Here is a 16,455-nt window from a genome sequence, read left to right as displayed (position 1 = left end):
AGTTCAATAGTCCGAATCCACAATCACCGAACACACTTTAATGAAAGCACTTTTACAGAAAAAGTGCTTTTGTTAAAGTATGTTTAAACAAAAAAGAATAAAACATTACTTTTACATTTTTGCAGGGGGGCAAGCCCCCCTACACCCCCACACCCCATACTTAAATATTCTCACTCCGAGGTCGCACTATGGTGGGGAAAAGGGAATTTTCCCTTATGCCCCTGTAGTGCGATCTCCGCAACAGGCATACTTATGCGAAAGTGCTTTTTGGTGAAAAGTCCTTTTGCGCAAGTATGCCCGGCCAAATCTTTCTTTGTTATGTTGCCGTTCAGTGATCCGTACGTTTCCCATACATATATATATATATATATATATATATATATATATATATATATATATATATGATATATATATATATATATATATATATATATATATAGAGAGAGAGAGAGAGGGAGAGATACACATACATACAATGTATGTTATGAACTGTACAAAGGAGTTTTTTGCTACAGTTTAGTAGTGACAAATGCAGCAATGAACTCCTTGCTATATTGCATCACAACCAACATTGAATGTCATTTAAGTAGCCATGAGTTTGAATGCAGTTGCTTGCATATTTCAGTACTACAGATCCAGAACCGATTTATGCACCCAGATTAACTGGTTTAGTAGCACCTGACTTGCTTGGCTCTTACTCCACTTTAAACACCAGAAAACATTCTACACTTGGTTTCCCCCACATTTTAAACATTATCTATCCACTTTCACTACAGAAGTGTTTCTTTTATTAGGAAACCTCTACTGGTGTACTGATTGAAAGAAGCCTCCTTGAGTGGAAATACTTTATCAGATCACATGCTTTCTTAAACCTCCTTCCAATTTAACCACTTCCCTATCAGTCTCACTGTTGCAAGGTCTAAGTTAACCTCCTAAGCACTTAACTGAAATCCCCACACTACTAGCCAATTAAAACTCCTATGCGCACCAACACATCCATCTTACTGGCTAAGTGCTCTCCATTAATCTCCACCAATGGGACCTCAATTTTCAACTGTTATATCAATGTGACTGACATCCCAGAGGACAACCCCCCTCCACAGGTTTCATAATATCCTAATGCCCTATCAGTTAGGCTTCAAATTCCAACTGCTAAGTTATACTGATTGACATTTTTGAAGTGAATGATTATTATACAGTTTACCCATTATATTTTCTCACTGTTAGGCTTTAAGACAATAGTCCTGGGTTAACTTGATTGGAAACCCCATTTGACAAGATTAACAGATGCAACTTGTTTCATTTGTAACCACCAACAGTGCCTCAAAATGACCTATGCTATCTGTGACTGACATTCCTAAATCCACCCTCTCCTCCCTTTGAAACCCTGCTGTAAGTATTGTCTTAAGTAAAGATATTATAAAAACAAAGTCTGATCTAATGAATTGTCCAGAAATGGATGAATGTGCTTATCCTGTAACTGAGGTCAAGTTCATGAACTCCAATAAAAAGTTTTTTAAACTTTAGTTTGCAAGTGTTCTTTTTAAATTTCTTATAAAAAGATAAATTTGTTTATTGCACATTTATTTGACCTGGAAATTTTGTCTGGGTCTGGAGTACCCATTTTCAGCAGAGGCCCATGGGCAGAAGCTCCATAAGATACATTTTTGATTTTACATTGGTAAAATCCATCCCAAACATTTGAGCATTGCATTGATATTTAACATATAAGTAAAAAATCACATTCAACTTGCAAAGATACAATATTTGGTACAAAAGTAACAAATATTACCAAACTTCAGGTCTAGATTAAAATCAGTGACAAATAAGAATGTTCTAGGACTCTTCCTAGGAAAGGGGAGATGGGGAAAAATGGAAAAAGTAAGAGAGGAGAGGATATCAGTAAGAGAAAAATCAGTGACAAAGGTTAAGAGTTAATATTTTTTCATTCCTTAATTAGGATTAGTACATCAGCAGAGACATGAATTGTGAGAATGTTTCAAGATATGGAAGTTAGGAGTTGTTCTGATTTCAGCTGGGATGTTATTCCATATTGTGGCTACTGGTAAGAGTAAAGGTACTGGCTGACAGGTGGACAAAGAGTAGTTTGTCTTCAAATCTTCATCATCATCTTTTAGGAGTGTGTGTGTGGATAAAGGAGGCTAGTACTGGACAGGCAAAGGGTTTATAGATTATGTTGTGAGGGACTACAAGTTGTGTGTATGTAAGCTGGTGAGGTTAACTTAAGCCATCTGAGAGACTGCAATGGGTAGCAGTGATGTGTTTTGTTTGTAATACTAGTAATGAATTTAGCTGGTTTGTTATAGCAGGCTTCTAGCTTGGTTTTGAGTATAATGTTTAGGTTAGTTAGAATTGGGGCATGATAAACTAATGATGGGATTAGGTAGGCATTAGCTAGTGTTACTTTTGTAGAAGTTTTTAGGTAGTGTTTTTATCAATGTAACTTTTTTAATGAGTCCTTTATATTGGCAAGGATTTCACGTTCATATTTTAGTTTGTCATCTATTATAACACCTAATAGCTTGGTATGTGGGACAACTTTAATGAATATATTACTTTGAGAATGTATTGTAGAATTAGAGTTGTTAAGGGAGCATGTTTTGGGAGTGAAAAGGAGCAGTCTGTGTTGTTTTAGGGTTAAATGGTAGTTGGGAGTCAGTGAACCGAGATTCAGTGTTGGAGAAAGCAGACTGGATTACTTCTTGCAGGAGTTTATTATTATTGGCAGTACAGAATGATGGGAGAATTATTTGCATACTGTATTAGTGTGCCTTGAGAGAACAAAGTATGAAGATTGTTAGTAAAGAATTGAAAAGCAAAGGGCCAAAGAAAGAACCTTGGGGAACACCAATGTTAGTGAGTTGGTAGGGAGAGAGGGTGCTATCCCACTTCACAGCTTGCTGTTTATTAGAGAGAGACAGAGAGCTGGAGAACAATTGGATACTGGACGGAGAGAGGCCAAAGGTATAGAGCTGTTGTAATTTTGGATGTGATATGGTAACAAAAGCTTTAGATGGGTGTACAAAGAGTGAAGAACTTAGTTTCCCAGAGTTTCTGGCTTTGTTGATGGTGGCAATGAAGGCTGAAGTAGTACTGCGAGTTGTCCATATTGACTTAAAGTAAGCAAATAATTTTGGATCAAATGTTTAAGAAATTATTTGCATGTGCATTTTTCCTAAGATTTTGGAGTGTGGCAATAGTAAGGCTATGGGTCAAGAATTAGACATCTCATTCAAGTTTCCACCTTCATGATGTGGAATGATATGCAACATTTTCCATAATTCTGTAGCATAAGATTCTTGAATTGACCTCTTAGTAAGGCAATAGGGTAAGCTATAGCATCTGCAGCAATCTTAAGATCTTCAGCAGGAAGGTTATCTGCAAAGGTTGAACAAGGCTGTAGTTTTTTAGAAGCATTTTTATATAGTTGGTGGGAACAGAAGGAAGTGAAAAATTAGGTGGGTTAGAGGTGGGCTCTAGGATAGGAGTGACTGGGTGTAGGATACTGGAATTGAGAGAGAGCTTGTAGCTGTAAATGAAGAAGCTGCAGAGGAAAAACATAAAGAATGTAGTATTGTTGGAGGGTAATGCAGGTGTTAAGGGTCTTATTTCTGGTTAGAGTAGTTATACTGTTGATAAAATGTGTGATGAAAAGGGTGGTAATTTGAAGTGGAAATTTGTCAGGATATGGAATAGGGGTTGTTTTAGTTACCAGCTTTGGAAGTAAGTTTTTTGAATGCCAGAAATTGTAGGGGTTATTGCTATGAACAGTTTGTAGGTGGCTGTAGTACTGCTTTTCATCCACGGTAATGTGCTTTTTGACAAGGTTACATAGCTGACAGTATTTTTGTAAATCAGTAATGTTCCTACTTTTTGGTAGTTTTTCCATGCTGTATTTCTGTGTTTAACTGTATACCCAGTTTTGTTAGCCATGGGACATGGTTTTATTATTTTAGTACACTGAGGGGCTAGTTTAAGAATACTTAAAATATCAAAGTTCTATACTACCTCATCAAGGGGAGTTGTCTTTAGGGGAGTCCACTTGGTAGAATGAAGTAGATTAAGGAATGATTCTTGGTTGAATTTGGAAAGATTGAATTGTTTATATATATATATATATATATATATATATATATATATATATATATATATATTATTAGAGATGTGGGAACTACACTGGATATAAAAAGTTTACACACCCCTATTAAAATGCCATTTTTTGTGATATAAAAAATGAGACCACAATAAATCATTTCAACATTTTTACCACCTTTAATGTGACCTATAGCCTGTACGATTCAATCAAAAAACAGTTTCAGTTTTGAGTTTGTGACATTTTCTCTGGTTAAGGATGAATTGTGGCAAGCTGGGGTACATAAGCCTATTTGTTGGCTAAGCTACACAGTATATGTGTGTTTGTGTGCCTTTCTGTATATACAGACTTTTCTGTATATGTAGACTAGCTACTTATTCTACTGTATTACTGCCTCTTAAATCATTTTTCAGTTGTGCACTTGCCTTGCTTCATTTAAAAAGTTTTAAATTGCTAATTTTGTAGAGTTTTAATTGTATTTACTGTTTAGGGCTACACACTCAAGTGTGTTAGACTTTTCTGTGTTTATTTAGTGTATTATTGCATTGTTTAGCCTGTTTTAACAAACAATAAATAAATAAATAATATCTTGTTTGCTCATTTCCCACCTTTCCTAACTAGTATAGTCCAGATCCCAGGCTTTGCTGGTTTCAGGATTTTATTTTCTGCGTTCAGAGCTATCCAGACCTTGCTATGGTAGAGGGAAGTCCTACTGCTTACCAGTGGGAGTTGTGAGCATTGTACTGCCTGTCTAACACTAGAGGAGTGGTTTCTAGCTCTGAAATTGTAATTTTAGCCATTTTGGGCTGATTTCTGTCCCTTTCAACTTTTTGGCTTAAAAACGCACGTTTTTGCACATTTTTTGCATCGTGCAGCAGTGCAGGGCTATGATTAAACTATTCCAGGTGCCAGAAAGTCTGCTCTTGAAATATTCCCTTGGAACTAGCTGGTTTCTCAGTAGTATCACTAAAATCTGAACCCCTGTGACTAGCACTTGCTCTAGAACTTGCTGGAAAGCACTAGGAAGCCTGAAACTGATACAAGCACTCAGCTCTCCTTGTTAATAAGGAGAAATTAATCGTAGGTACTACACAGCCTATAATTGCAAAGCACCTTGAAAAGGTAAGGGAAAACAGCTCTTGTACTAAAGCACCTAAACAGGCATGTCCAAGGGTCAGCTTCTGGTGATTTCTCCTGTCCACCTGGGGAATCTGGGCATACTGGGGCAATGCAGCAGCTGCCTCATGTACACAGACAACCCTCTCCTTTTACCTCCCAACACTACAACCTGCGAGAGATGCACTTACATAGCCAAACTGGAAGTAAAGCTCTCTCCAGCCAAGATTGTGCTAGACAGTCAAGAGGAGAAGGTTAACACCTACACTACACTTCTAGCAACACATAGCCCTTCAAAACCCACACCATCAACACCCACACATAGCAACACTAAACCCACATATGCGGAGGCCCTTAACATTAACCTGCCCAAGCAACAAAGACCTCTGAAGCTGAAACACAAACAAACACCAGTCACAACCAAAGTGACACATAGCTCACAACACCAGTGTGCCACCCAACAACAGCCCCTAAGGCAAGACAACGTAGCCAACACTTTAGTCATAGGTGACTCTATAGTCAGGCACACTTATGTCCCACTCATCAAGCTGAACAAGGAGAAAATTACAGTCAGCTGCCTGTTGGGTGCCAGGATCTGCCACATAATGCATGCACTCAAGTCACTCCACAACAAGTACAAATATGACTCTGTCATTGTCCATGTTGGAGTGAATGACTTGAGACGTACCTCCCTGGACTACATGAAAAGAGACATGTAAGAACTCTCGGATCATGTGGCCCAGGCAGGTATGACCCTAGCCCTGAGAAGCTTCCTGCCTTTGCCCAGAATGATACCACAGTATAAGGACAAAATGACTGACTTCAACAATTGGCTAAGCTTCTGGTGTCATTCAAAGGGGATTCAGTATCTGTCTGCCTGGGATGACATGATCGATAAGCCACGATGCTTTGCCAGAGATGTTCTGCACTTGTCACCCCTGGGATTCATGTTACTGGCTAAAGCTCTTGCCACCCCTATAGTGCCTTTTTTAGGCAAGGTATAAAAAGGCCAAAACCACCACCATAACAGATACAAGCATGCAATATCTGAAGGTAATGCAACTCAGTGCTAGAAGTCTAAACCTCAAAATGCACTCTCTTGAGGCACTCCTAAAAATGGAGAACATTGATATCTGTGCAGTAACTGAGATCTGGTTCCAGGCTCCAGAGAGCACCCCTGCAATACCAGGCTAGAACTTTTACCACACTTTTCGGCCACCAAACCAAGACCGAAACACTAAAGGTGGAGGAATGCCCATATTCACCAAGGATATTCACACCTCCAGGCTAGTTACTCAACACAATGCATCTGAAATTCTCTAGGTCCAACTAACACTAGGTAAGACTGCAATGCAAATTGTAGCTTGCAGGGTCTACCTGATAATGCCAAAACTGCAAAATGCCAATGACAAGAACACCAACACCGGAAGATCAACAACTGAGATGATCGACAGTTGAAAATCCCGACGCTGAGAACGCCGACATGTTAAGGTAAGTGTGGGGTTAGGGTTAGGGTGCGGGTCAGGTGAGTGTATGATAGTGACAGACTGTAGGGTTAGGAGCGGGTTAAGTATGTTAGGGTTAGGGCGCGAGTTATGTGAGTGTACGATAGTGATGGACCTTAGAGTTTGGGTTAAGGTTAGTGAATAGACAGTTGTGTATGTAAGATTTAGTGTAGGTTTGTAAGGTTTTTGGTGTGCTTGTGATGTGTGTGCACTTTTTGGACAGGGGATTTGTTTTGTTTGTTGATTGTCGGGATTGTGGTTTGTCGGGCATGTGAAGTTTCGTGTTTTTGAACTTTCGGTTTTGTGGTGTCGGTGATTTCGTTGTCAGTGTTTTCGCATGTCGGTGTTTTCAGGTAGACCCAGCTTGCTACATATACCCCACCATGCCCTAAGATTCTCACTACACCTTTCTAAACATACTGGAAAATATTAAGACACAAACCAAACACCCTAATACTGGTTGATTTCAACTACCCTGCCATTAACTGGGAAAACTACTTGGGTACCAACACCTTTTCCCAATGGTTCTTGGAATTCATAAATTCCAACACCCTGGATCAACTAATCCATTGTCCCACCAGGGGCTCTCATATTCTAGACCTGGTCATTACCAACATGGAAGACCATAAACAAATCACCCTTGACATCCACATCCCACCCCCACCCCCCAGTAAGGAAACCTCCGTAAAAAAAAACTTCTCCAAAGCCAACATCATGCTACTCAAGTCAGAAGTGACAAACTTCATGACACCCATGCAGATGGGAGCTGAAAGTTCAACTGCTGAATCCTAGACTAAGGCACTGTACGAGCACATCCAATCCTACTTGAATTGTGCCATCCCAAATAGAACCAAGATGCTCTTCTCCAAAAAAATGAAGCCAATCTGGTGGTCCCCTGCCATAAACAAACTATACAACAAAAGAAAGAAACTATTGCAGAAGAGAGGAAAATCCCAGGATGCAAAAAACTCCCTTACCAGCCTCAGTAAGAAGCTGAGATCCCTCATAAAACCATCCAAAGCTAGTTACGGAAATAAAATTGCCTAAGATTCCAGAGACAACCACAAGGCATGCTATAGTTATGTCAAGAATCTAAATTGCAATGCTTAGATATGCTCTGAGCTACAACAGAATGGCATTAAATATACAGATCCGAAGGATATTGCCAGTATCCTGGCAGATTGATTTAGAGCCAACTTCACCCCCCCACCCCCTAAAGGGCCCATCTCAGTACCAAAAATATTGCCAAATTCTGGTAATCATGGCCACACAGGTAGAAACTGCTCTCTCCAAAGCTAAGAATACAGCATCCATGGGACCAGATGACATCCCTGGCTGTGTACTACATGAACTACAAAATGAACTGGCACCTCACCTAAGTGTCATGTGTAATCATAGCCTCACCTCAGGCTTCGTGCCCACTGAGTGGCACACAGCTACAGTTATCCCACTTCACAAGGGGGGATCCAACTTGGATCCCGAGAACTACTGTCCGAACAGTCTGATGAGCCTGATCTGCAAGGGCATGGAACGCATTATCATGGAACTTATAAACAAAGTCATTGGCAACCTTCAAACACTGTACCACACCCAGTTTGGATTTGTGAAGGGCCGATCTGGTCTCCTGAACCTGATTGCCTTCTTTAAATCAGTTTCCAGAGCTGTGGACGTTGGTAAGGTGGTCCACACAGCCTATCTGGACCTCACCAAGGCCTTCAACACCATCCCTCACTCTGGAATCATAGATAAACTTAATAAGCTGGGCATAAATCCCTACATCACTCGATGGGTTGCCAACTGGCTTACTGACATAACCCAGACTGTAAAAGTAGCCGACTCCAAATCCAGCTCCAGGCAAGTGGAGTACCTCAGGGTTCAGTCCTGGGACCGCTCTTGTTTGGCATCTACTTCTCTGAAGTACAGGCCAGTACTAAGGGACTCGGGCTAACAAAGTTTGCAGATGACTGCAAACTGGGAGCCATTATTGAATCCCCAAATTATGTGGATATTCTACAAAAGGGCCTTACAGAAACAGATGCTTGGTGCCAGAGCCATGGGCTCAAGCTTAATGTCAAGAAATGTATAGTTATCCCCTTTGGGAAAAACCATGTACCCATGAATTATCACATAGGTGGCAGTACACTAAGCACTGAAAGTATGATGAGAGACTTAGGGACACAGGTAGACAGTGGTCTCACCTTCAGTAACCACATTGTCACAACAGTCAGGAAATCCTTCTATGTGGCACACCTCATCACTAAAGGCTTTTGATCAAGAAAAAAGGAGGTCATTGTCCCGCTGTACTCATCCCTCATTAGACCCATTATAGAGTGCAATGCCCCACTTGGTATGTACCTCACAAGATATCTGCAACAGCTGTAAATGACGCAGAAATACCTCACTAAAAGAATCACAGGCCTAAAGCAGATGCCCTATGCTGACCGTCTAAAAAAACTCCAGCTATACTCTGTGGCATATTGTCTACTCAGAGGCGATCTCTGCTTAACATACAAGGCCATGTCAAACCCTGAACGGTTGGACATGCTCCACTTAAAGAGATCCCAATCCCACAGAGCCACATGCTCCAGGGATCTAAACCTTGTCATCACAATGAACAAAACATGCTGGAGGGATAGGTTCCTCACCCAGAGACTCCCCATACTTTGGAATAGACTGCCCATACATGTCAAGCAGAGCGCCTCCTTGGCCCTCTTCAAAAGGAACCTTGATGACTGGATGGGAGATAGGAAATTCATCCTGGGGATCACGTCAGTTGCCCTGCTAGACAGGGGTCCAGGGAAGTAAATATTGTGGGAAGAAATATCCATGGAATTGTTATGGCTAGGCTTGTATAGGCCCTAGGGCCGATAGCCTAGTACCAACCTATGAACCTATATGTGTGTTTATTATTTTTTCTTTATTAATGATGGTGATTTCTATCTTTGTCTAACAATAAAGAAGAACATTTCTTTTATTTCTGTATGGTTAAAAAGGGATTTGCTGTACTTTCTTAATTAGTTACAGTATATCTGATTTGCTGAATATTACTTTAACCTTGATTAAGGCAATTAGGTTAATGTAATTATCCTGCAAGAAAGAGGTTTTGACTTATTTTTAAAATTAAATGCAATACTAAGTATACTTGTGTACACCCAGGTATGGTTTGTATTTAAATTTAGGGCAGTACTCCTAGTTCAGGGCTGCACAAGTACATAGTGCATATCCATGGGTAGCAGTGCTATGTGGATGTGCAAATTATGTCAGTGTAACATAGTTACACTGAATATGGAAATATGAAGCTTTTTCTATAATCATGCCCTTTTTAAATGTGTAAGCCGTGGAAAGGTTGTCTTTTTGTACTTGCAAAGTATTTTGCAGTATCATAAATTGTATATGCCTTGGCATATTGTTGACAAGTGTGGCTTTGAATAGTCATGCTTAAAGCAATATAGCAAAGCTGTGGACTGTGTATTAGCTAAAATTGTTTTTTTTTTTTTGAAGTAAAGGGATTAGAACTGTTTCATATAGGGAATTCTTCTGTGTATACCCTGAAGGTTTCATTAAAGAACAGAAAGGGGTTGAATGGAAATAATGAAAAAGGATTGACAAAGAGCGAACACACAAGGGAAAGATCAACAGAGTTTGAACTGGAGGAGGTGTGAAAGGATGGGCACTATGTCTTTTTCAGTGGATAAAAGTTTTATTTATTTTTTTTTGTAAGAAGGTAGTGTGGGTTGGAAATAGGGAAGTGGCTGTAGGAGAAATGTTAAGGTAAGAAGGGCTGAGGAAGTCACAGCTGTGTGTAGCCAGTTCACAGGACTTCAAGCAATTCCACTACGAGATGGTGTTGGAGTGGAGGTCCGCAATGTTGAGGGGGTAGGGGCCTGTGTTCACACAGTGGTTGGCACCAACTGGGCGAGTGTGTCTTCTGCAGAATGAAGAGACACTTTGACTGCTGTGCATTTCCTTCCCATTACCTCTTCCAGTAAATCCTCAACCAAACTTTGAAGCAAGGCTTGACAGGCTGCCATTTGCTGGAGTGCCTGTAGGACCGATGCCTCTAATCCGACACTGCGGGGATGTCCATGGACAGGCAGAAGGTGATCTCTCCCTAGCAGGGAGGTACATAACTGGTCTGCTCCTGTGGATTTGAACCTGTACAAAGAAAATTAAATGGGAGAGAAGCAAAACAACAAAGTAAAAAGAAATGCATAAGCAAAATAATAAATAAAACAGAATAGAAGGGATGAGGAGAGACCAAACGCAAAAAAGCAGAATAAATCCACACAATACTGTTGTAATACAAGGTATGAAGTCACTACACCACTGAGAAAAAGTCAATAAACAAATAAGAAAAATATCTTTATTGAAGTACAGTTGTATATGGTAAATTCTTATGTGTACACTTGGGGGGAATGATTGAGGAAGTGTTTATGTAACTTGGGCAGATGTTTAGAGTAGTTTTTATACATACTTGTAATGAATTGAAATGGCAATTGATTTTTTTCTTTTGGAATGGCTTTGTATTTCAGTTCCATACTTTTCAAGCACATTTTACAGTACAGTCATCAAACATGAAAGAAATCACTAACTACTGCAGTTAGTTATGCTTAAAAATTCTATTACCACTGAAATCAGTTTTAAAACCACTGCTGTACTACTGTTTATGTGGCCCTGAATCAGGGATGTCGGGAGGCATACGCACTGTACTGATTTCAGTACAACTTTTTTAGAAGGAGGGGGTAGTTTTTTGAAAAAAAAAAACGTACATATTTAAAGGCTGTTGGCTCCTTTAAGGAGCATACCAGCCAGTTGGAAGTGAGCTCACATCATGTCCGGCTGGCTGGCTGCGAGCAGGAAACAAACTTGGAAGGCAAGCAATGGATTCATGAGCGGGAAACAATATCGGAAGGGAAACAAAGGTAGGATCATGTGTGTGTGTGTTTGTGAATGCCCCCACATAATACACCTGCTGGCTATAGGTGTTCAGGCTCAAACCCTGTACCTTTGCTTCAGGGTAAGAACAGTCTAAAGTCCCTAACCACCACCATTTCTGAACTTTGTTCAGATTTTGATGTTTGTCCAGGTTTTTTGTGCTAAGGTGTGAATGGTTGTGAGCTATGGTGAGAACTGAAGTATTTCACCCATTATTGATTTTGATGTTTGTCCAGGTTTTTTGTGCTAAGGTGTGAAGTGAGAAGTTCTGGGTTCAAAACATGCATGGTGATAACACAGCATTTTATTCTAGCAACTTTTCAAAATTATACAAGCAATGTTTAAAATGTGTCCCTGTTTTTTGGGCTTTTGTCCCCCCCCCAATAAATGTTGTTTTTTTCCAGATTTCTTGTGCTGCAAAGTTCAGAGATACAGCTGAGTGTCAACATTTTACAAGGAGCTAAGAGCTGCAGGGGAACTTAAGTTTAGTGCTGCTTATGCAGAGTCTGCTTCAACTGTTAATAGCACAACAGGTGGTGTACTTGCTTTTGATGCAGAAGGCTGTGGGTCCTTCTCCCACAGTAGGTAGATGCATTGCTGATACTGTACTGTGTTGTAAAGGGGGGTGGATGCTGTAGTCTGTTTTGGCGAAGATATCTAGTAGTAACTATGAACCTGTTATCAGTTTGCCATCCATTCCCTATTGCAATATTACTAGCGTATCATTGTTTTTAATGCAACATAGGCAATTTATTCCTCAAGGGCAACAGGCACATTATTTGTAGATGAAACCATAAAATATAAACTTGTTTGCTAGTAGCAGCCTCTTCATTAGTTACAGATTTCTCTAATGTGGAATTATATAGATGGCTTTTACAAGTTCAGAGATTGTGCATATTTACTGATACTGGTGGACTGTAGAAGTTTGAGTAGACTTTTATGATGGAAGGTGTATCAAAGAGCACGTGTATGTTTCATGTGCATGGGGCCTATGATTTGAAAACAGCACAAAGTTAATCTTTATCTGCCACTGGCAAAATGTATTTTCTTTGAATGTGGGTTTTAATGCTGTTTCAATGAATGTGAGTTTCAAGGGCAGAGAAGTTTTAATGCTAAGTCTAGTTTCATTGTGAGACTGCATTGCTTTGTTTAGCAGATATTTATTGGTGTTTGTGCTGTAAAATGCAAAATAAAACATTTTCTGGCAAATCATTTAGGAATGAAGTCACTAAATAATGACCGACGTTAAGTTTCAGACGTCATAATCTTCAGAAAAATGCATGCTAAAGCAAGACCTGATATTCTAGCAACTGTCTTAAGTTTATACAAAGTCAATTTGTATGTTCCCCCAATATATTTGGCCTTGTCCAGATTTCCTGCATTAAGAGGTTGAGAGGTATGTGCAAATAAATTGCTTTATAGAATTAGGAATATCCAAACCTCTCAACTGTCCCCAATTTTGGCTCAAAATGTTGCTCTCCCCCTAATAATCTCTCCGCAAAATAGCAATTTTGGAAGAAAACGTGGAGGGTTTACTTTACTTTTATAAATAACTGTAATGATCAGAGTTATACATTACTTTTATTTCAGAAATGCATGTAGATTCTCTAATTTTGTCAGCTGCTCAAGTTAACAGTGCTCATATTAAAATTGTGTCCCTTCTTTGACAGGTTCCCAGCTGTATTGTCTGGCAATTTTATATTTTTGCATCACATTTTTGTTCCGTTTTTCATAAAATTGCGGTTTTCTGGCAAATTAGTGGCAAATCATTAAAGACCGAAGTTAGAAAATAATGGCAGACATTTGAGTTTCAGGTTTCATACCCTTCAGAAAATTCGTACTAATGCAAGACCTACTACTATTATATTATCTTTCTAAATTTATAAGAGCAATATGTAAAAAAAATGTCTTTATTTTTGGGCCTTTGCCTCAGTTTTATTTATGGGTTTGTTGCTCTAAGAGTTTGAGAGGTATTTGTGTGTGTGTGTGTGTGTGTGTGTGTGTGTGTGTGTGTGTGTGGTAGGTAGCATTCCTCTCAACTGTCCAGATTTTGCAGAATGTCCAGATTTTTGCCCCATATTTTTTGTCTTTTCCTCATAAATTTTGTGATTTCCTAGAAAATCATTGAAGGCTGACATTGCTAAATAATGACACATTTGAGTTTCAGACTTCATGTCCTTTAGAAAAATTCATACTAGCACAAATCCTGTTATTCTAGCAACTTTCTCATACTAGCACAAATCCTGTTATTCTAGCAACTTTCTAAGTTCATAAGAGCATTATTTAATATCTGTCCCTGTTTATTTTAGGCTTTGTCCATATTTCTTGCACTAAGAGGTAGGTAGGGGTGTGTGTGTGAATGAAACATCCTAGTTAGGGGTAGCAGGTGGTTAGTAATTTACTCAAGCTCAAAACCTGTACCTTAGTTACAGAAAACAAAAGCATAAATTCTCTACCCCAACTACCATGCTGCATTTTTCAAAGAACTGACATTTCAGGTTAATTTTCAATTCAAGAAACCGAGTTTGAGTGAATTTATATTATATTACTGAAGATGCATTACAGCGAATGCCTCTTCATCGACACTAAAAGAGCGAACCGTGAATTACGAGAATGGCTGTAGCTTGGCTGGGGAGGGGGGTAGCAGTATGACAGCTGTGAGTACAAATTTGAAAATCCTAGCTACACCCCTGTCCTGAATTATGTGCAATAGTTCTTACTCTGCTTAGTTAAGTAATACATATATTATGCACACCTGTTACTCTTAACAGACAATTCCAACAGTCTCTTGCTTCTTCTGTTTTCTTGTTGGGAATCGTATTTCTTCCACAGCTACAAGTGAAAGAGATAAGGATAATCTTTTTTACCTGTATTTGATTGTATTCCACATATACATCTCTTATATTTCCCTGTAATCATTTTCTTTGTGTCTTGTCTGAGTGTAACTGTTGAATGCATACTTGTGATTATTATTAAAATTAAGTAGTGAAATATTACGCTGCATTGTGCAGGGTACTGAATATGTATGGATGTAGGACTGTCTTTTGTTAAAAAAATGCATGTAAAACTCTGTGGAAAACCTGAATTGCAAATGCTGAAATGTAACAATTCAAGGAAGTGTGAATTTCTTTTCTGCAGAACTGTCTAATGTTCAATAATGAAATAAAACTGCTTGTTCTCTGAAAGGGTATTTGCTGCTCATTATTAAAGCAGAGTAACCCCCACTCCCCTCCCCAACAGGCAGTCTGACTAGGGTATGGTGAGTGTCATTTCAGCCATGTTGTATGTGCAGAAAGAAATACTTAAAATCAAGCAATTAAGGTCAGCAGTTTGTTTTACATATATTTACTTACCTCTCAAAGAACCTGTCTTGTAATAATTACAAAAGGTCTTACAAGTTTTTCATTACAATGATGCACAATTCTCTACATCTGTCACTGCAACTTTTATTTTATACTTGTATTACATGCTGTCATCATTACTGACATTTGAGCATTACTAATAGGCATACAGAGTTCCCTGTACAGATTACTATTTTCATATTCTTTGCTAACATTTTTATTTATTACTGTAACCTCTTAACAGGTAATAGCAGTCATTTTCTCTGTCATGAACAGATGGATGTCTGATTGCATGAAATGGTATTTATTTATTTATTTGTTTTAATGCATTTCAGAATGTCACCTCATTTGCAATATTTGCAGGTTAAGAGATCTGACTAAAGTACATGTACTTGTACAATTTTTTCTACCACTGGTTTTGTGTGTGTGTGTATATGTATGTATATATATAAATATCTATATATGTGTATGTATGTGTGTGTGTGTGGGTATATGTGTATATGCATGTATATATATATATATATTTACACATACACACACACACACACACACACACACACACACATGCATGCATACATACATACATACACAGCTATATAAAATTGTAGTTACTGTAGAACTTTGGCCTTCTCTTACATTAAATGATGATTGTTAACTAGTATTGCTTAAATAGCTGCCTTGGCCACAGATAATTTGAATGAATTAAATAACAGTAGAATTTTTATATCATATTTGCACTTCTGCCTGCTCCACTATGTTCTGCTTTCACAAACAGGGTGGCATTCTTAAATATGGGCACAGTTCTAAAGGGTTGTTCTGTTGCAAGACTAGCATACTAGCACTCTGTGCAACTCACAGACGTGTCCAAACCTAGGAATGTCAGCATGCTGCATGCATACCCAGAAGATATCTGATAGACGGTTGGTCTGTGTGGCTCACACAAGTGTCCAAATCTAGGAATGTCAGCATGCTCCATGCATACCCAGGAGATGTCTGATAGACAGTTGGTCTGTGCAACTCACAGACGTGTACAGCCTAGGAATGTCAGCATGCTCCGTGTATTCCCAGAAGATATCTGATAGACAGTTGGTCTGTGAAACTCACAGACATGTCCAAACCTAGGAATGTCAGCATGCTCCATGCATTCCCAGAAGGTATCTGATAGACAGTTGGTCTGTGCGGCTCACACAAGTGTCCAAACCTAGGAATGTCAGCATGCTCCATGCATACCCAGAAGATATCTGATAGTTGGTCTGTGCGGCTCACACGAGTGTCCAAACCTAGGAATGTCAGCATGCTCCATGCATACCTGGGAGATGTCTGATAGACAGTTGGTCTGTGTAGCTCACACAAGTGTCCAAACCTAATAATGTCAGCATGCTCCATGCATACCTGGGAGATGTCTGATAGACAGTTGGTCTGTGCAGCTCACACAAGTGTCCAA

The 16,455-nt window shown here is 39.2% G+C and overlaps 1 protein-coding gene across 1 annotated transcript in view; it reads right to left on the bottom strand.

Annotated features, from left to right (window-relative positions):
- The window catches only part of LOC122789861, a 74,143-nt gene that overhangs the window by 12,288 nt on the left and 45,400 nt on the right, over positions 1 to 16,455 (bottom strand). Inside the window, exons 3-4 of the mRNA XM_044057295.1 lie at positions 14,426 to 14,502; positions 10,713 to 10,890 (exon numbers count right to left, since the gene is read on the bottom strand). Of these exons, the coding sequence (XP_043913230.1) occupies positions 10,713 to 10,890; positions 14,426 to 14,502 (255 nt within the window). The remainder of the gene's footprint in view (positions 1 to 10,712; positions 10,891 to 14,425; positions 14,503 to 16,455) is intronic.

The sequence above is a fragment of the Protopterus annectens genome, chromosome 15.part0, assembly GCF_019279795.1.
Source record: "Protopterus annectens isolate FY-2018-M chromosome 15.part0, PAN1.0, whole genome shotgun sequence".
NCBI lineage: Eukaryota > Metazoa > Chordata > Ceratodontiformes > Protopteridae > Protopterus > Protopterus annectens.
The sequence above is the reverse complement of the archived record's forward strand: the minus strand, read 5'-3'. Positions and strand labels throughout refer to the sequence as shown.